The sequence below is a fragment of the Chlamydotis macqueenii genome, chromosome 8, assembly GCF_036417535.1.
Source record: "Chlamydotis macqueenii isolate bChlMac1 chromosome 8, bChlMac1.mat, whole genome shotgun sequence".
NCBI classification, from domain to species: domain Eukaryota; kingdom Metazoa; phylum Chordata; class Aves; order Otidiformes; family Otididae; genus Chlamydotis; species Chlamydotis macqueenii.
Window position 1 is genome coordinate 14,071,418 of NC_141563.1, and position 20,825 is coordinate 14,092,242.

At 45.8% G+C, this 20,825-nt stretch overlaps 2 protein-coding genes across 2 annotated transcripts in view; both read right to left on the minus strand.

Moving 5' to 3' along the window:
* The window catches only part of RXRG (retinoid X receptor gamma), a 52,945-nt gene extending 38,375 nt beyond the window's left edge, over window positions 1-14,570 (minus strand). The window contains exons 1-2 of the mRNA XM_086753719.1: window positions 14,498-14,570; window positions 1,702-1,837 (exon numbers count right to left, since the gene is read on the minus strand). Coding sequence (XP_086609845.1) covers window positions 1,702-1,837; window positions 14,498-14,506 — 145 coding nt within the window. The 5' untranslated portion in view covers window positions 14,507-14,570. The remainder of the gene's footprint in view (window positions 1-1,701; window positions 1,838-14,497) is intronic.
* SELE (selectin E) lies at window positions 14,116-20,532 on the minus strand. The gene is made up of 13 exons (XM_086753718.1): window positions 20,487-20,532; window positions 19,674-20,060; window positions 18,802-18,909; window positions 18,486-18,671; window positions 18,028-18,213; window positions 17,735-17,920; window positions 16,994-17,179; window positions 16,701-16,886; window positions 16,241-16,426; window positions 15,158-15,265; window positions 14,685-14,706; window positions 14,498-14,570; window positions 14,116-14,154 (listed from the first exon to the last, which is right to left on the minus strand). The coding sequence occupies exons 1-12, from the start codon at window positions 20,521-20,523 to the stop codon at window positions 14,513-14,515; spliced, it is 1,836 nt and encodes a 611-aa protein (XP_086609844.1). The 5' UTR covers window positions 20,524-20,532; the 3' UTR covers window positions 14,116-14,154; window positions 14,498-14,512.
* Between the last annotated feature and the right edge of the window lie 293 nt (window positions 20,533-20,825).

Sequence of the window (20,825 nt, forward strand, 5' to 3'; positions counted from 1 at the left end):
AACACCCTGCTAAAATTGCACAGGGTTCATGCAGGGAGCTGTATGTCAGAGCTATCAGCATGGACAACCCTCAGTGGGTTTTCCAAAATGCTTCAAAGTTCTTGCCTAGCTCTCAGTCCTGCCTTTTCCCCAAGTCCCCTTCCCCTTAAGCCTGGCTCAGGGGAAGGATTTAAACCCCCAGGCTCTTCGTGTACCTCGAAGGTGGTCAGAGCCCAGACCGTGGGAGGGATGTGCCAGCCTCTTGCCAGCTTAGAGCTGGTACAAGCTCAGTGAGTCCCAGCCACCAGCAAGTACGCCTTTGGGGCAGACATCAGCAATGGTAGGTGATAATGGGCCCTGCTGTGCCCCACAGGCTGCCAACACACACTAAGGACAGCCGTGGTCTGCCAAACCAAGGGAAAGGAGAAGAAGAGGAGGGGAAAACAACTTCATGGCAAGCCCAAGCCAGGGCCAGCAAATTTCTATCTGCTGCCTGTTGCCTTGTCACCTCAGCATCTCGGTTAACATCTCCTGTCCTTTTGGGAGCAATCCCTGCCCTCTCTGCAGTCCCTCCAGCCCTCTGATGTGCCCAAGACAAGTGGGTTTCCATTCCCAGGGTTCAACCCCTGGTGCAATGGTGACTTTGCATCTGACTGAATCAACCCCAGTGTTGTGCCACTGGTTTACCTGATATACAGGAACCAGACAAATACTGTATCTGCTGATGCTAATTAAACTTGATATGTGACATATTTACTATGAAAGCAGCAAGAGAAGTTGTTGTTTTAAATATTATGTGACTTGGAAATGCATAAAGACAAGTAGATGTATTCCTTTTGGTCAGAATATTGTTATACACACATTGCAAAGAGCTCATACACAGCAGAGGTAGTGAAACACATTGTGTCAGTTCAAAACACAAACCAGGTTCAAAGGAATTTGAAATGAATGAGACTGTTACAGTGTTTTCCCAGTGGAATTCTCTTTCTCTCTGTAGATACACACACACACATATTTAATATATTTGACAAAATCAATATTTATCCTGAGAGCGCTTCAGTTTTTGGAGAAACACCACTTTGTTAAAAGTATTATTCTCATGGAAAATTCCTGACTAGCTTTACATGTAACTTCCACCTGTCCTTTGTTAACCTTTGTGAGCTGATCCTCATCAGAGTCAGCCATTGCCATCAGCCATAGCAGCCCTCACCTGTAAACAGAGTATCCCCTTCCACATCCTGAACATTTTTCTTCCCCTACATTGCAGGAGGAAAGCACAGACTCACAGAAAACAGGCCTGGAAGGGACCTGGCAAGCTCATCTTGCACATCTTCTTGCCCCAAATTAAACCAGAGACCTTCAGGGATGGAGCTGCCACCTTCTCCCCAGCCCAGCTGCCTCACCACATCTACACCGCTCCTGTTACATAGCTCTTCCCCATGTCTAAACCAAGACATCCCTCCTGCAATGAAGAGTGCAGCACAGTGCTATGAGGGTTTCTTTCCAAAACCTGCATTTGGATTAAACTCCCATAAAGGCCCTGTTCAGTCAGTGCCTATTGCTACAGGAGCAGCATGCCCAGGAGGCTGGGCAAGCCCCACTGCTCTTGGTGATGGCCACAGCGGTATCCCACCAGCCCTCCATCTAGCTTCCCAACCCACAGCTGAGCCCGCGCTGCTGCTCAGCACAGCCGATTTGCGTGTGGTCAGGGCAAGGACTTACAGAAGTGAGGGAAGGAGCCCGTCTCCAGGGAATAAGGAGCCTGCGTGCCCGGCTGCATTTCCAACCTGCGTCCTGTCTCTTCAACGGACTCAACCATGAAGGGAGGTTTGGGATCAGCTTTCTCAGCTGTGCTGGGCTATTGGAGAAAGAAAGGAGTGTTTACACATTGCAAAGCAGCATCCTCACGATCCATCCCAAGTTACAAATTTACCTCCCAGACCTTGACCGGGGCTGGGGTTTCCTGTGTTTGCTCTTTGGGCTCCTGTCTCTTTGGAAAGCGGGAGATGTTGCAATGCCAGGGGGAGGGCTGGCTGCACAGGCTGCCTAGGAAAGGCTCTGCAACGCAAAGTAGTTGGTCTGAAAAGTGTCTGCTGAGAATATGTCTCCTGGAAACAATTTCCTTCCTAACCTTGGCTTCTGATGGAACAAAACCAAGCAAACAACGACCATCTTCTCTAAGCACTTGTCTCAGTTCTGCTTTCCTCCTTCTCTCTGCCAGTTGGTCTTTTTTCACTCATCTGCAAGCCTACCCGCCCTGTCTGATAACAAACTGCCATCGAAAAAGTGGTAGTGTTAGCCACATCACCACTGGGCTCCAGTGGAGACCAAGCATAGCTGGCTGTTGCCTCACTGAAGCTGTCTGAGGACTGTGGGGACAGGTGACAAGGGAGCAATGTCCTACATGCATTCCTAGGCAGCGTCACTAGCTGCTTGCAGGTGACCTGAGCAGACCTTTGTCTCCAGAAGGCTTTCAGAAGACAACCTTGTCTCCAGAAGGCTTTCAGAAGTTAGAGCCTCTGGCTTTGTCCGTGTGCCCGCTTATCTCTGCTACACTCTCAAACCCTGCACTGGCATCCGCCTGCATCTTCCCTCTGTGTTTGGATTTTACCAGTCCTGATGGAGAAGAGCTACAAGCAAACAACATTCCTCTCCCCTGTCTGCGCTGATAATCTTGGGATCTCATCTCTGAGCTCCCCTTGAGGCTTTGTCAACATCATGGGGGTTGCGGAGGGCAGGACTGCTCTGACTTCACTGCCTCATCCCGTACGCTGTGTGCTGCCCAGCCCAGCACAACTGCACAAAGAATATTCCTCTGGGACGTGAGTCAGACCTGCCAGGGGGTTTTAACCACCTCCCTCTCCTAGATTTCTCCACATTTACAGCAACAAAACATGCAGGTCCCAGAGTGCAGAATGATCTCAAGACTTCTCCTTCCAGAGACTTTCAGAAACTGGAGCCTCTGGGTTGCTGTAATCCCCTCAGATCAGCATTGCTAAAGCCAAGGTGGGCCACACAGCCCCTTCCACATCAGTGCCAACTGCCAGGACGTCTCCCACAGGAGAAACAGTCCAGGCAAGCAGAACTAGCAAGGGTGCTGAATTGCTGGTTTGATTTTGCTTGCACTTCCAGGAAATTCTTAATCTGAAATTGCAACAAATTCCCCCAAATTCAAGTTCTAATGGAGTTGAAACACGCAGTAGTCTGGATTGGAGCCAGGAAGTGAGAAAATAAACAGGAAAAGATAAGACACCCTGTGGCATCAGCTCTGGGCATCCTTAGGAGCCACAGAAATCCGGTGTGCTCTGTCTGCTGTCTCCTCTCTCCACAAGCACAGCCCCTCTTACGGCCTTACATTGCTGTGGGTAAGATGTATCCAGACTCTTTTTTTTTTTGTTTGGTTTGGTTTGGTTTGGTTTTTTTGTTTGTTTGTTTGGGTTTTTTTTTTTTTACCCAGGAAGGGCTTCCCAGCAGTCAGATCACCAGTCAGAGACTCCAGATCATCTTGTACCTGCCACTGACCTTTCAGATCCACTCAGGTTTGCCTCCCCAGTTCACACAGCAAGATTTCTGTTACTTGAGCTGCGGCGCTTGGATCCCTCTTGCTATCCCTTTCCCTTTCTCAGACCTAACATATCACAGCAGATGCCAGAGCACAGAGCCACTCCAGAAATGAATCTGCAGTGTTAGGTGGCACGGCTTCAACTACATGACAGGAGCCAGAAGAAAGACTATGAAACACTGCTCTTTCAAAATCTTAAACCTCCGCTGAGCAATTTGCGCGGCTGAGAGCAGAAGTAGCAGGACAAGAACTCCACAAGCACACAAAGGAGCCGAATCAATGTCCTGTTGATACAGCCTAGCAAAACAAGCTAATGATGGACAGGACTGCAGGTTTTCCTATGCAAGGGAAGGATTTACAGTGATACCAAAGGAATTATTTCAGCCCCACAGTGACAATACCCACCCACTTCCTTATTATATTTTATTGATCTTGCCCTCAATGCATGTGGCTGGAGGAAATGATGCACAAATTACTAACGAGTTAATTTCTTGCTCCGACACAGACTCACAACAGCCCTTTGAAGGGGAACCAGAAAAGACAATGTGTGAAAGGATAAAGGCAATGAGACAAGCTTGGATGTAATAATCCCATGTGAATGATTATTGCTGCAACTAATGTAATCTAATAATGATGAATTTACGCCAGATGTCCCCCGGAATATGCCAGGCAGACTCAGGATTCAGCAGTGGATCCATTTCTAAGGAAACCTTGTTAGGAGGAAAAAAAAATGCTGTTGTCTATTTGTCAAATGAGAGGCTGTAGACCTTTATAGTTGAAGTTGCAATAAAAGCATACCTTGTGAAGCTTCCTGAGAGTGTGTTTTTTAGGCCTGACTGCCAATTTGTTTTCAGGTGAAGTCCAAGACGTTGGGTTTGGCCTATAAAGCTCCTAACAGTCTGAGAGCAGCCCATTTCAGAAGCTGCCCCTTACCCCAAGCCAGAGCTGCCACCAGAATTTCCCCTGTGACTCCGTGGGACAGAGAGGGAGGGCTATCTCCAGGACAGGTGAATGAAGAGTGGAGAATCACCTCCTTTTATTTATTTTGAACTTGCATCCTTTCAGCTCCCACAAGGATATCCTAGATCAGAGCTCCATCCCAGTCCTGGGGCATGATGTACCCCATACATCCCCTCCCTTCTCACAAGCTGCAGTGTATGGGGACATCACATAGCAGCAAAGAGGAAAATAGAGCGCTCCGCACCAGAGGTGTATCATGGTGCACCCACGCTGCTGCAAAATGAGATTGGCTTCACCTTGGTTCATGCTATTTACAAGCCCATTTTGCAGCAGGCGAGTTGAGCACAGGTCCAGGGGAGTGCTCCTGGCCATCTGGGTCTTCATGAAGACCTGAACTAGACCAAATTTGTTGCCCAAAGAGCAGACCAGAGTCGGGATGATTTGTTATGTCAGATCCAGCACCGAACAAATGCTCTTCTAGCCCAGGTATGAGGACAGCACTACCAATGGGCACTGATTTCCACCACATGTTAGGCAATCACCCAAACCAGAGACCTGACATCAACACGTCCTTTTCATTCAAAAACCCACATGAGCTAAGTTTACAAAACAGCCACAAACCACACTTTTCACTCTCCCTCCTTTCCTCTGATGTTTATTCATCACCTCTTTGAAGGTGTTCCGTACAGCCATTCCAAACACATATTCTGGACATGCTTTGGGGTTTGAACTGCTGTTCGTAATTCCTGCTTATTAACTGCTTTTATTTAGGTAGCTGTGATAGGAAGAAGGGGGAAGGGAAGCTTTAGCAAGATCCAGATGCACTAAAACATAAACGATTATGTTCAACTTGAAAGATTTGTTTAAGCCCCATTAACTTAATTGGGACTTAACATCTTGTCCATTGGTTGTTTTTGCAAAAGACCCAGAGATCTCCACAGTGGACCTGTGTGCCTCCAGTACTGAGTCATGGGCACTGTATGAACATGGTTGGATTATGTCAAAATTTCAGCCGTGGTCCTTCTCCCGTGATCCTCCTTTGTCAGCTAGTTTGATAGCGCAGGCTGCTTGTCTATGTTGAAATCTGTTTCATGGAGGCTCTTTGATCTGAGCCGGTGTGCTGCTGTTCTGTTCTAACAGGCACATAGCTGCTCCAAAGGACTTTGCAAACGATAATACAAACATAGCTGCACTTAGGACTTGCAAACCCTGATTTTGGCCAGTTTGTATGTCAGACGTCACCATGCCTAGAAATTACTTACAAACAGGACCAAAGATCAGGCCTAATTTTAGTAAGCCTGTGGGCTCTGCATCCCCTGACTGTGCTTGCTTTGATGAAACATGATCATAGGATGAAAGAAAGCAAAAACCCAGCTGGCACCTGCTGGGAGGGCAGGGAGAGAGAATCTGGCAGACAGGAGGTTCCTACAGAGATTGCCAACACTACTACACGTCTGTTTTGCTTTTGGGGAAGCTTGGTGAATCCAAAGGTGATAAACATTTGGCTTGGCTGGCCAGACGGGATGTGCCCACATGAGACACTGCACTCTCCCTCCTCGCTCACTAGCATCTCTGCATCTCTCAAGGCAGGCTCCTTCTGCCGTGCTTCAAGTCTCCAGCCCCTGAGCTTCAGAGAGAATTCAGGCTCTGCTGGAGTGAAACACATACGTGGGAATAGCTGCTCCCTTACAGAGAGCAGGCTGGCCGGCTGGGCTGCTCTATAGCAGACATCTGGACGAGCGATTTCCAATTTCAGTTTGCAGCACAACACAAGGATTGTTTTTAGAGGACATCTTTGAACCTCAGGAAACTTTGAGGTATCTGTAGTATTTTTAGGACAACAGCTTTATTTACAATTCAGTGCCATGAAAAAACAAATGTTTAACTAAACTGGGAGTGACTTTGTTCTCCAAATACTTTCATCGAGGAAGAGTGACTCTGAAGTGAAAAAAAATTGCTGTTGTTTGAGCATTAGACAGTAAAGATTCTTGATTACCCTTTCTCTTGGTCTGAAGTCCTGAAGAAAGGACTACAGCCCAGTTGTGCTCTTTTCTCTAGTCAGGATGCAGTTTCTTTCTGTAAATATCTAGTGGTTTTACTGTGCCATCGAACGCGCAGGTGAGCTGGCTCAATACATTTATCAGCTGACCACCAGCAGCCTGAATGACTCATTGCCCCTGCAGCAGCGGTCGGCTCTGATGGAGGACAGGCAGACAAGTCAAACTGCTGGGCTGTAATAACTCTCCTTAGCTTTCAGAACCCATTCCTCACCCCCACTCTCCCTCCACAGAAGCCTACAGCACCTCTTCAGAGGGGTGGGCCGTGCATCTAGGCACCAGGACCCACACCTTGGGCCAACCAGCTGGATTTTTTGGAGGTGGTCTGGCCTGCTGGACCTCTTCTGGGAAGGAAGGGACTGCTGATAGCATTACAGTGTCTGCACTCTATCACAGGGACCGGTGCTTGCCTGCACCAGAAACAACATGCTAGGCAAGCGTGCAGACCTTTGTGGAAGCTACAGCAATTAGGTTAATTAAGAGCTGGGGCAGTCCCATATGTTTTCCGATCTGTTGTTTTTTAGGTTCCCATTGCACCTGTTCCCATAGCATCCAAACACCCTGAAGGCTTAGACTTTCCCACTCCAGACATGAGAACAGAAGGACAGTTGTCCCAAATCAGAGCAAAGGCCTGTTTGGCCTCATATCTGGCAGCAGATAGTGAGGGCAGGAGGATAAGAACAGGACACTCATGCCCCTGGTACAGGTCCTCTGCTCTTCCTGGGAAGGTCCCAAAGGTCTTCTCTAAGGAGCCCGGTATCATTCTGCTTTAGAAACAAGGTAGAGGCACGAATTTCCCAGACTTAGCCATCAGCTGTACTGGGAAATTAAAACAAGTGCTCATTTTTCCAGGCTACAATCTGAGCATTAGAAGAAACAATAGCCCCAGCTTGAGGTTTCTGAAATAGCCAAAGAGATTCAGACACCAAATCAATCCCACTGTCCGGGACCTGTGCACCCAAATCCCTGGGGTTGCTTGGAGCATCCCCACAGCCATGGGGTGCCACTGCACTGGGAGCCACCCGGGTTCCTTTCAGAGAGCTTCTGCTTTTTGCACAGGGTGCACAGCACCAGCTTCCACCAACAGTACCACTCACAGCCTGGGACAGGGGTTTGGAGTAGGTGACTCCTCAGGGCTCCTCAAATTCTGTTTCCTAGGATACTCTGACAAGTTCTTTCCTCAGGTGCAAGCTCAAGGAGAAACTTGCTCTTCAGAGTTAGCTTTGCTCACTGCAAAGCCTAGGGGAGTCCATGTTCCCAAAACTCCTCCAAGACAGATGGTTCATTCTTGCACAGTACATTTCTCTGAGGCCGAAACACTTTCTGGAGCTACACTTCAATGATGACATGAAAGCAAAGAGTATCTGTTTGCTGTTTGCACCATCTCTGTTTCACGTGCTCATGGTGGAACATGAATAAAGTGCTTTAAAAGTCCATGGAGTCTCCATCACCAATTTCTGTCACCACAAGTCTGACCTGCAAGACTTGCTCCCACTTAGCAGACAAGGAAGGATGTTGCAAAGAGTCATTCAGCATTTCACAGGCTGAGAACCAAAATCTGCCCTGCGTGTGTGCAAGGAAACAGGAAGCAAAAGTGACAAAACAAAAGCATTGACTGACCCATTGTGTGTGCGCGTGCGGGCGTGTGTCTGTGCGTGTTATTAGCTTCATCTGGCAGCATTTGAAACACTTTTGTCAGCACCTACAGGAACTGCTTCCGAATTTAATGCAGCCAAATGGGATTAATTGTAGTCTGGAGAAAAGGGTAATCTGGGCCTGACTTCTTTTCAGCACTTACATGACTTCAGTGAGCCAGATGCTTGTTTGTAAGTAATTACAGTTACTTTACAAGAAACTATTTATGTCCAGTATGTGTTAAAATCAGTTTTAATTTTAAACTCAATGTTAGGAAAGGCGTGGATTTTTTAACATCCTGAGTGCTCTCCTCCTGGCACATCAGCTAGGATTTTACATGACTCTGTGCAGAAGCTAAACCTTCTACTCAGGCAGGGCAAATTAAACAGGGCACTGAATATTCCTGAAGAAAGAGCTAATAGAGGAAAAAGAAAATGATCCAGATCAATCTGTACTGACCTCAGCAGTAATATCCAGCTGCCCCAGTTGAAGGGAGCAGAGTGACAAATGCATTCAGGTGAATGGCTGGCCTGTCTTTAGTGCAAATAAACCACCAGCCTGAGCAAACTTTGCATGTCTGAGTAGTGCGTGCAGAATCCACTGTGGCCTTACCAATTGCCCGCAGGATGCAAACTGCCACTGTTCCCTCCAAGGGCACGTGGTGAGGGTCTCTCACCTCTACCTCAAGCCCTGTACCCACCAAAAGTCAGGAAGAAGAGCACAAGCAGCAGGCGAGAAGTGTCTTGCAAAACAGAGATGGAACTGTTCTTCCCTCCAGGAAAAGAGGAAGGGCTATGGAGAACGTGGGCTGTCTCCCTGCTCCCTCCCGCATGACTCCATGATGACTTCTTCAACGCTGTCCAGTGCTTCAGCCAAATCCTCTGCCTTTAGTTGCAAGAGGTTACTGACACAAGTGAGTTTTTCTCCACAAGTGCTTCTGACAGAGTAGAAGAACCGCGGCTACATCTGCTCATTTGCAGGGGTTGTGTTGGTCAAAAGTGATTTTCTGTAAAGTAGCACAGATCACCATTCTCCAAGAATGACCCAGCAGTCCCTAACTCATCTGCAGAGCTTTCCTCTGCCACCTTCGAGGGCTATCCAGATCAGACTCCAGTCTGCAAACAGTTCCGTGACACAGACAGCATCCCCTGCTCTCCACTCAGGTACCAACCTGGGGTCCCTGGTACCAGCTGAGGCAAGGAAGGAGGAGGAAATACAGTGAGGACTGGAAAAGGCCCTTTCTGTCCTAAGACAGGGCTTTCTAGGACTACTCCCACTGTCTTTCTGCTCAAACCGTATCATTTCCCTGTGGGACATCTTGGTTGTTCTTGTGAAACCAGCATTTCACCATGTCTGATTTTTATGTTATCGGGATTGTTTGCACTGACACGAGATAAGGTGAAGCAGGGACGTTTCTGTTTTGTGCAGTGTGTTCTGTGCTGTATTCTCCCCTTGGTTTAGGCCAGGCTGGGCTTGATTTCCCAAGATCCCAAAGTGAACACATCCTGCCTGATTGCAGCCCCTCCTTTCCCAGAAATCATCCTGTGGAATAAGCCCTGCACAAAGTGTTTCCTGTCTCCCTTTAAACCCTTTTCCTTCCACCCAAACACTCTGTGACCCAAGGCCCCCTCCAGAAGGCATGGATTCAGTGTGATTCCCTCTTCCTGCCCACTCAGAGGCTGTCAAGAGCCCAAAATGACAGCATTGGAGTGCCAGAAGCAAGCAAGTCACCTGCAATTTCACACCTGCCATCGCTGCTTTCAGGGCAGCTGGCAAGGTGAGAAGTTGATGAAGGTCCCACTTCACCCAGGCTGAAAGTCAAAGCAACTGTTGGGCTTTTCAGGGAATGTCCTTCCCTGAAGTGGAAAGGCAGGTAGAGAAAACCTGCTGGCAGCTGCCTGGGGGCATCTGCTGCTTTGCTGAGGAGGCATTTGTGCTTTTTGCACGCTGTCCTGTTCTTGGCAGCAGCTTTCCTGAGCTGGAAAAAGCACTGGCCATCATCAGCTGTGGAAACACTTCCTGGGCTGTAGATTTCTTTCTCACCACTGGAGCCACAGCCAAACTGTGTTGGCCAAGTCTGCCTCCCTTCTAGGTGAGATTTAATAGGGCCAGGTGAGTTTCACACTACCAACAGGAGGATGGCCTGCCTGTCTGTGGGCAATCCCATGCTGTATTTCTCATTCAATGTGAGTTATGGCTCCCGGGGAATAGCAATCTTGTGGTCCTCTCTGTCCCTGACCAAGAGTTCACCATAGCAACTTTCTTCTCCAGGATTACAGGGCTGAAGACCCTTGCCAAATACCCACCACCAGCCACAAATAAGCAGCAGCTCCAGCTAAGAGGAAGGAGCCAGCCCCCTGCAAGAACCAGAGGAATTCAAATGGGAACAACACTCAAGACAGAAAACAGACTCACAAATACTTGAGTATGTTGCATTGCACAGACACTGTGCATTACAGTCTGACCTCCTGGCCCTACTACCCTCTGCCAGCTCCCAGAGCAGGAGCTGAGCAGGTTCCTGATTTGATCACAACACCAACTCCTGCGGGAGCTGTGGCTTCAAAGTCCCGGCTGCCAGTCCTCAGCAAAGCACACAAGGAGCTGCAGAGACCTCCAGTTTCCCGAGCCTGTCGCAGTGACCCATCTTCATGAGTGAAGAACTGCTGCCTAAATGCTGGGCCCTGTCCAGCCCTTGAAAACTGGAGCTCTGGAAGGCAACTTCAGCCAGGCTCTGGTAAATGACTGCTTGTTTGATGGCTAATTGCTTATGAAAACAGAAGGCACAAACACAATCTGGGCAGGGCTTACACTGTCCATATCACCAAGGGCCGCAGAAACACCTACCCCAAATCAAACACTACCTGTCTGTTTGAGACTTTAAGTTAAATTTTGTTTCTAAGTCCCCTTCTGTCAGGCTGCAGATGTAAAAAGCTAAAGCCACCCGGCTAGCTCGGTTCATCAGGAATGTGCTAAGTTACGCCACAAAACCCATCCCCTTGCCAAGCAGCAAACACACAGAGCTGTGAAAGGACATGTGTGCCTCTCAGTTAATGTCACCTTCACAGCTTCCATAGGTCACAGCACAAGCAGACCTCTGCTCCAAAATAAGATGCCAGGCAAAATACAGATCCCAGTCTGAACACCACCACAGGTCCAGGGACAGCTAAGGAATTTAAGGGAAATGGGACAACAGAAAGTAAGGAAGTCCCTCCAGCCCTTCGGTGGTTGCACAGCACTGCACCATATAGAGGAGCGATACAATGGCGTTACTAAATGACTGCCTGGCAGCAAGCGTTCCCATGGCCATTCCTGCCAGCACGGGAACTATACAGACAATAAACAACAGAAGAGCTGTGTTCACAGGCACTGAGACAGAGACATATCCACTGCAAATAAAATGACTATTTTATTTGCAGTGGATATTAAAGATCCTAAAAGTCTGGACACACCATGGCATCATAATGCATAATTCATAGCCTGAAGCAGGCAAAAACAGTGCCAGGAAAAGATCAAGAATCAAGCAACCTGGACAAGCACAGGCTAGGGTTTTGCCTGTGCCCTGAACTAACATTAATTATGAGGACAGATGTAACCTGTAAATCACTGGAAGGAAGGGGATCCCCTTCAGGGAGTCTTTGTCTGACCTAGGGCATACACAGGAGAGAGAGAGAGAGAGGACTAGTCTCACTCAAATGTGGTCTCTCCTGCTGCCTCCAGCAGTCACAAGGGATGAAGGTTTGGAGAAAGAGAGGGGATAATTTTATAGTCTCTTTTCTGGCAATAAAGCCCTTGTAAGATCCCACAGAAAGCTACTAGAAGCACCAGCTCCTGGGAAAGGAGAGGCTGGGCTGCCCTGACTACAGCAGGGTAGGAGCCATGCTGGCCTGAGCAGCCAGAGGATGCCACACATGTAGAGGACAACAACAAGGACAGGCTGGGGGACCCATGTGGTAGTTTAGCTCTCAAAACAGCTCCTGCAGGGATTCAGAGCAGGGCGTTTCGGGCTAATCTTTATGTCCCCTCAGGGAACCTGAAGGATTACTGCTCTGCATCTGCTCACATGGTTGGGCCCCACCTTGTCAAAGCAGGGGAGGTGCTGACAGCCGCTCTCAGTTCACTAATCGGTTTGGGATAAACAGCAATGGGCTCTGTCCACTGTGGCACAGCACCTCTTAATTGACTCCCTTGCTCACAGGCCTGATGGCTCCTCTTGAGCCTTGCCGAGGGCAGGAACGTATCTCATGGTTGCATCAAGGGCTGGCTGCTGGCAGCAGCTATGGAGAGCCACAGTGCAGTTCCTTTGGCTATGTCAGGGGATGGGGAAGGGTGGCCACAGGAGTGTCTGGCTGTGGCTGGCACCTGGCCAGCACTAACCCATAGCACAGCCTTTGGCTACAGCCCTAGACAGCAGTCATCGCTAATCCCCAGAGCTGTGCTCTCACCCATTACCCCATGGTGTCTCAGCACTCAGCTAGCTAGCTTCCCAGCAGAAAGGGCTGCAAAAGACCTTAATAGACTGAGGGGTTTATGCAGTTAACCATGCTCCAAGATCACCTACTTGCTTTTCCTTCTGCTTTTCTCTCCCTCCTGAGCATGCCTCTGGCTTAGGCCACTGCTGGTCCAGGCACCTGCCTTACAAGACACATTGCTAAGCCTTCCTCCTTCCTCTCACGACTGAGGATGCTGGTTTGGGGTCCAACTCTGGCTGTGCTAGCTCCCAGGCAGTCAGTGCCATCTGCTGGCTACTCTCTCTTTGACGGCTATGAAAACATGAAAAGCTAAATAAGGCACAGCCTTTCCATTTAGCCAGTCTTCCCCCAATCCCTCACATTCTGCTGCTGAAACCATGTACCTCAGGGCTGACCTAATTTAAATGTACGTTTCCAAAAACGGAGCATTACATTTAAAACATTTTATTAAATACTGTTACAAATAGGACAATACATATCAGATTCTTAATTTATAATTATAATTTAAACATAACTTAAGACTATCATTTAAAGTCCTTCGACAGTTCAGTAAATCATACTTGCAATATATATACACTCAAATCTCAGGCTTCTGTTTCATCTGTAAACAATATGTAGGCACGAAATCCTTCGAAAGACCTCAATTATTTTAAAATTACCTGGGCCCAGATCAATGGCCACATACCTACTCAGGAACAGGTATTTTACAATACATTTAACAGCACAGAAACACCCACAGCAAAAATTGCACAATTAAATATTTATGTATACATCTGTATTACAGTGCATAATCCCACAGGGATGAGAATTTCAGATCTACTTGCTGCATTTAGAAACCAGAGTACCTAGTATAAGCACTATGATTCTTAGTGCTATTACAAAACAAACAAACAAAACAAAACAGTTTAAAGTCCCTAAGCTTTTTGGAACATGCAGCAGAAACTCAAATAATTGCCCATATCACTATAGGTATATTTATTGACTGGGACATCCTCTTAAAACAAACTGACTTCAACAATAAACCAGATCGATAGTTTCAAGGCTAGTCAATGAATATTTTTTCATCCTGCTTATTCTGTTTCTACAAGTATAACCTATATCTCTCCACAGAAGACATCTCCAGCAGTGTAGCAACTGATGTGAAATAATGCATGTCTTCACCTCACCTAGGTACCTTTGAGTAGACCAGAGGAGAAACCAGCCTCCTCTTTAGGCAGTAGCCTACTATTTGCTTACCATCTGGACAAGAGATGGCAAGCTCCCAGTTATGATAACTACATGACTGAACATAGACAGTATTTTGCCAGAAGGCCAGAGTTTTACTCTCTGCTTGTCTGCAATGGAAATACCAGACAGCTTGAATTCAAAATTTGAGCAGTAGACAAGGTCAATCATCTTGTCAGCAAGAGGTAAAAACATCTGGACAGTTGCTGATTTGCATGCAGTTTAATTCTCCGGAAATCTGAGACATAAGTAAAGATGGCTTCAATTCCTGCAGAGAGAACAAGATTCCTCTATAAATCAGAAAATTGGCATAGGTTTGTATTTGCTCTCAGTTCAGAGGAATTTTGTATGCAGCAGGTAGCAAAAATACACAAAAACATGTTCCTAATACTATATGTGGCTGGACAGAATGCTAAGCACAATCGTCCTCAAGCAGCTGAAGAACCATTTCTAAAGCAATAAATCCACCAGTCTTGTAAGGAACTTTGATGCAATGCCCAGATGCATATTAGGCACCCCAAAGCACATATTGCTATTCCAGCAATTGTATAGCAATTAACATTTGATTTAAAGGAAGACAATTTGTGCGTGCAACTATCTCATCTTCTTACCTGAAACATCTGGAGTTAGACATTCTGGTCAGCGCTTTGCAAGCTACCTTTGATGGTTAGACTCTGGCAGCTACTACAAAAAAAAAACAGAAATGAGAAGTACTTCAGTGACAACTGGTTTACATCAAATGGATTTTAGCAAAGCGATTGCAGTGTTTTTCATGCTGCTTTTTGAGACACAACTTACCTGGAAGGAGTAAATGTCCCTGCTGCAAGAACAACAAGAAAAAGTATTAGCATTTCAAGACAAAAGACCCCCTCATGCAAACTTTCTTCTACTAAAAAGCCTCTGATTTCAGAATAGCTGATAAAAAGCCATTTTTTTAGCAACAAGGCAGTTTATTACTGTGTTGTCATTAGCATAATCTCAAATTCCCATTCACTTTCCCTCACAGTAATTACCGATATGTTACTGAATGTTGTTTTTTTTCTTCTAATTCTTATTTTCTAAACATTTGGCTTTTACTATTTTTGATTTTTAAATGTTGATCCAAAAGCCAAACATGGCATGCATGCAGGCTTCTTGAAAATAATTTTGGAATTTCCTTAAGTATGGAAATCTTCACTTTTTCAAAAAGCAAGGTATTAGGGTTTGGAAGTGTTTTTCTTCACTGAATTTTTCAGTAAGATAAAACCAGTGGACCCAGTCCAATTGCTCACCTTTTCTTTGGAAACGTCTTACAAGCCAGAGAAGGAAGAATGCCGTGGACAACAGAGAGGCACTTGTGGCTGCTATGCCCACAGTGACATAGCTCACTTGTTCAGAAGCTGAAAGGATGGAAAAGTTTCAGTGAGATCAAGAGGTCTTTGAAGCCCTCTCTACTTCTTCCTCTTCTTGTGCTCTTCAAGAGGAACCAGAATTGCAGCTTGTAACCCTTTAATTTTCCCTTGCTGAGACAGGACACATCCTATACACAAGGTAAAAAGCTGTATGCTAAAAAATTCTCCCATCCATTGCCAAAGCAATGGCAAGGCAACAAGCTATCTATACCAGGGTCTAACCTCCAGCCTCACCTGAGAATTCATGCTCTTTTATTTTTCATGTTTCCGTTCATGTTTTAATTCCCACTGTGCTGTCTTCCCCTTTGAGCAATCCCATTGAGATCAATTATTTAAGGATCTAAATTCTCCTCAAGCAAATAAAGTGGAGTTGAGCTTTTAGGATCTCAAGCAAAAGTATTTCAGGCAGGCCAAGTATGTTCCCACTGAGGAAAGGGATAGAGCTCTTACTGCCTTGAATGGGAAGGGAAAGGTTCAGACTTCTGTCCTGTAAAGTTACAGCTTTGACAGAAAAGCTCTGTGAGGTCTTTTGGCTGAGGAGTTCACCCAATAAACTATCACACCAAATTAACAAATCTATAAACTTTTCCACTGAGAAACAGATTTATGAATGCAGATTTCCCCATGAGGTTCTGTTTCTCTAGAAAAGCTTTTTTCTTAATTCATAGGGAGAAAGCTCAACATGAGAAATATTTTAATTAAAAATGAAACAAACAACCTGAAATCAGGTTGCAGCTTTTGGTTTTGGATAAGAAAACAATATTTTTCACTAAGACCTTTCAGTAATTTTTTCCTCCTTCTATTTTCAAAAAAACATACAGAGAGATTTGTTCAGGCTTCTTAATTCATGGACTTCACTAGAAGTTCTAGCTCACTGGTTGGTGTTACCTGCTCCACCCTTCCATACCTCATTTGACTAGAAACCCAATGCCACCTTTCTGTGGCTAGTCACAGGTCAAATACCTTCACATGTGGGCAGAGTAGCACTCCAGTTTCCCAGATAACTGCACTCAAGAACATGAGAACCATTGAGCCTCCATCCTTCTAGACAGCTGAAGTGGCAGGCAGTGTTGTAGGTGAAGTTCTCAGCACCATGTGAGCAATCCATAGAGCCTTTCTCAGGAGAGTTCAGTGGTTCACACTGTACAACTGAAATACAGAAAAAAAAATGGTTAAGAATCATTAAGGGCTTTCCTGTCTTTGGCCCTATTTTTTGCACTAGTAGATGTACACTGTATTTTCAAATTCATTTGACTTTGGGATGGGAGAAGCTCAGAGCATGAGCAGGCATTTCTCAGGCAGGGCAAACAGCTGAAAACATGAGAGGCAGTGCAGAGTTTGATGCCAGGACCCTACAGTAATAGGGATTTCGGTGTGCTGTCCAGTGACAAGAAAATTGTCTTTTCCAACCAGTAAGTCTTACCTTTGCATTTTGGCACTGGTTCTGACCACTGTCCCTGCGCTGTGCACTCAGTGCTGGATGGGCCATCCAGAACATAGCCTTCGCTGCAGTGGAAATCACAACGCGAGCGATAGGTGAGATCTGCAGGAGCACGGTCACAAGTCACAGAGCCTTCTTCTGGTGGGGCTACAGCCTCACATCTCACAGCTGCAACACACAGATCACAACAGCAGTCAGTACAGATGTCTCAGGACCTCAACATTCCAACACTGACAGTCCCAAGTGCTCAGGTGAGCAGGGATAAGGAAGGGTACCTGCACATGATGGCTGCTGCCTGTCCCAAGCCCCAGAAGACCCACACTGCAGTGTGGCTGGTCCTGTCAGGGCAAATCCTTCCTCACAGGTGAACTCACAAGTAGTACCCCAGGTGAGCTCCACAGAGGGATGAGAGCAGTTCCCAGCACCATGGGCAGGCATTTTTAAGGCAGGACATGTCACAGCTGAAAAGCATAAGAAACAGTACAGAGTTTAGCTTGGAGTGGGTCAAGATAAACACTCCTCTTTGAGCTGACAAGAGGACATTCCCCATTTCCTGAGACACTATTAGGTCTGAAAGGAAGTACTAGAGCTCTGTTGGGGACAGCTTCAGGCAGGGTCTTCAGCGTGTTGCACAGTGCAGCCAGAACCCTTAAAAATGCAAGCTATCCCGAGACTGGCTCCAGATTATACTCCAGAAGTGTCTTGAATAAACAGACACTGGCTCCCATTTGGAGTGTATGGAATAAAGAGTTCCTGTCAGAACACTCCATTTCAAAAGCCTGTTATCATATGTACTGGGGACACATTTCCTGAGTGTTGCTTGTCACCCTTCACTGCTGCTTCCTCTTTAATACAGCAGGCTAAATGATCTCCATCCTGAGATCCGCTTATGAAAAGGGCTATAAACATGCTAGTGATGACTGTTACTCCGTGACAACACTTGAATGAGGAAGTATCTTCAGCTTATTTGAGCTGCTCTAAGCTTTGATTGATTATTACCAACCAGTAAGTCTTACCTTTGCATTTTGGCACTGGTTCTGACCACTGTCCCTGCGCTGTGCACTCAGTGCTGGATGGGCCATCCAGAACATAGCCTTCGCTGCAGTGGAAATCACAACGCGAGCGATAGGTGAGATCTGCAGGAGCACGGTCACAAGTCACAAAGCCTTCTTCTGGTGGGGCTACAGCCTCACATCTCACAGCTGCAACACACAGATCACAACAGCAGTCAGTACAGATGTCTCAGGACCTCAACATTCCAACACTGACAGTCCCAAGTGCTCAGGTGAGCAGGGATAAGGAAGGGTACCTGCACATGATGGCTGCTGCCTGTCCCAAGCCCCAGAAGACCCACACTGCAGTGTGGCTGGTCCTGTCAGGGCAAATCCTTCCTCACAGGTGAACTCACAGGTGGTACCCCAGGTGAGCTCCACAGAGGGATGGGAGCAGTTCCCAGCACCATGGGCAGGCATTTTTAAGGCAGGACATGTCACAGCTGAAAAGCATAAGAAACAGTACAGAGCTTAGCTTAGAACAAACCATGAAAAGTTGCTTTTCTTTCCTGAAATTTAGCAACATATCCACTATATGGAAGCAGCTTTAGAAAGGAGATCTACTATGCTGCCATTTCAGAAAGCAGATAGGAGTGGAAAGATCTCAAAGGAATGGGCCAGAACTTGAATTTCTACCTACTAATAGAGCAACACTGACATTTACAGATCTATGTACAGTGTAGAAAGCTCATTTATCAGTGCTTGAGAAGTTCACCTTTGCATGCTGCAAGGGGGGCAGACCAGACCCCAGAAGAGGTACAGTATACAGATTCCAGTGCAGTCAGTTCATAGCCTTCCTCACACTGAACTGTGCAGGATGAGTTGTAGCTGAAGTTCCCCAACGGATGGTTGCACTCAAGGCTCCCATGATTAGGTTTCTCTAGTGGATCACAACTCTCAACTTCAAAGAAACACAGGAAGGTACACAGTCAGCCTCTTCGCCCAAGCAAGTAAATCAACAAGCCAGACAAAATGAACACTAGCTAGCATGAACATCGCCCTGGTTGAAAAGCAGGATGGAGTAATCTTACCAAACTCGCATTCAGGCCCATAGAACCCAGGGTTACAGCGGCAGGTGTGATTGTTAATAGTCTCTATGCATTCTCCATGGCCACTGCAGAGAGATGGGTTGCAAGAAGCTGGGGAAAAAAGAAAGAAAAAATACAGCAAATTATAAAAGAATCAGCAATGGCCACTAATGAAACCTGGCTAGTGCTTTGTTTATCTTTCTGGCACTAAACAAGCGCTTTGTATAGCAAAAGAAAAAACAGGGTGTTTGGTACATAAGATTACCCTGTCATTTCAGAAAAGCATTTCAGAAATCAATGCCTTTCACAGACTAGCCAGCTCACAGTGAAAGGATTCTACTGGTGAGACCACTTGTTCTCAGGTAGATATTAGCAATCCTTAAGACACAAAAGGAAGAATATACTATGGGATAGGCAGAAATCCTCAACAGGTACATTCTTCATTAACTCACCACAGTTCTTATTTGGCTGATACCTGACTTGGAAGGTTTGGGTTTTTTTTTTTACCTAGCCTTAGCCAGCTCTACACAAATTTAATCCAGTGGTCTATAGTCAGACAGATGCCTCCAAAAAGGCCATTCTTATCTAGCTGAGACATCCACTTGAGAGACAGATGCAAGTCAACATCTGGAAGAGCCTGTTTCTCTCCACTGATTATAGAAAAGGTCTGGTGATTTTCTCATAAGAGATGTATAATATTCTAGGAGCTAAAAGGTAAGTGAAATCAATCCAGCTCTTAGAACAAGAATAGCCTCAGCCCTGTAATGATAAGTGTACAGGTGCTTACAGGGTCAGGTAGTGAATATATAAGACTCATCCCACCGACCACCTCATCTCCACAGGGGCACACTAGAATGGTCTTTATCATACTATACCTGTGTAGCACAAGGCGACCTTCTTTTTCTCACACTGCTCATCATTCCATTTGCCATCATCCTTCCCTCTTTTGATGTAGATTTCAACGCAGTCCTCATTGTTCCCTTTGCCATTTGGCTCACCTGAAGCCCAGTTTTTTGCCTCTTCTGTCAGTTCTTTGTTAGTTCCAATCCAGGTCCATACCTCATTAATTTTTCTGATTCCAATCCAGTAGTAACCCGGATTGTAGGGTAAAAAGTTATTGAGATACTTGATTTCCTCCTTATTCTGGATGGCAGCCATGTTAGTATACCTCACTTTGCACCACTGCTCTGCTTCTCTGTAGGTCATGTTTATGTCTGAATAATGGTATGTCCAACTATTCACTCCCTGCAGTACTGTAAATCCTAGAATGAAAAGATGTCAAAAAGTTGGTGTCTGACTTTTCCCTCCTATCTCTCTAGAAAAGGATATATAAAGCTCTATAAATCTTGCAAACTTATCAATATCTGAAACTGAGTAAAAAGTAGTGGCAGTTATTTTATAGACAATTAACTGGCAAGCTTCAAAACAGGCATGTCAGCCTCAAGTACAGGGACTTCAGTCTGTGAAACTATGTCCTATCACATAAAACTTTGCCAATATAGGAGTCAATTATGTATTTGACAGCCAAGCAGGGAAACATGCCGTTGCAGCTAGAGGTTTTCCTGTATAAACCCAGCCTCAAGCTAATTAGGTTAGATTCAAAAATTCTGTTTAATTCTGAGCTCAAACAGAAGAGGCACACTAACATTACCATCCAACTAGTCTTCTACACAGACTTACACACTTACCATAAGCAAGAACAGACAGGAACCACAAGCAAATCATGTTTCTGAGGGTCTTTATTTTTTAAGCAGACAGCTGTGACAGATCAAAGGAACACATTTGTAAAGAACAAATATTGACTTTTTACAATTGAATATAAAATACTATCTATGCAATCTTTTCTACGTACTTTTTAACAAATATTCTAAAGACTTAACATTTCCATTTTTAGGAAATTATTCATTTTAAAAATGATTCTTAATATCAAGACAGCTTTTAAATGTAAACAACTTTTAAAGAAAACCAACACAGAAATTCTGTCCAGTTTCCCTTTAGCTGAGCAGTGAAACAGAATAGCATACTTC

What these genes read in the sequence shown, in the direction of transcription:
- SELE (XM_086753718.1), bottom strand. Translation starts at nt 20,523, where the DNA reads ATGATTTGCTTGTGGTTCCTGTCTGTTCTTGCTTATG. An exon ending in CCTGTCTGTTCTTGCTTATG is followed by an intron (nt 20,061 to 20,486) that starts GTAAGTGTGTAA and finishes TTTTCATTCTAG; the next exon opens with GATTTACAGTACTGCAGGGA. An exon ending in ACCAGTGCCAAAATGCAAAG is followed by an intron (nt 16,427 to 16,700) that starts GTAAGACTTACT and finishes TCTGTATTTCAG; the next exon opens with TTGTACAGTGTGAACCACTG.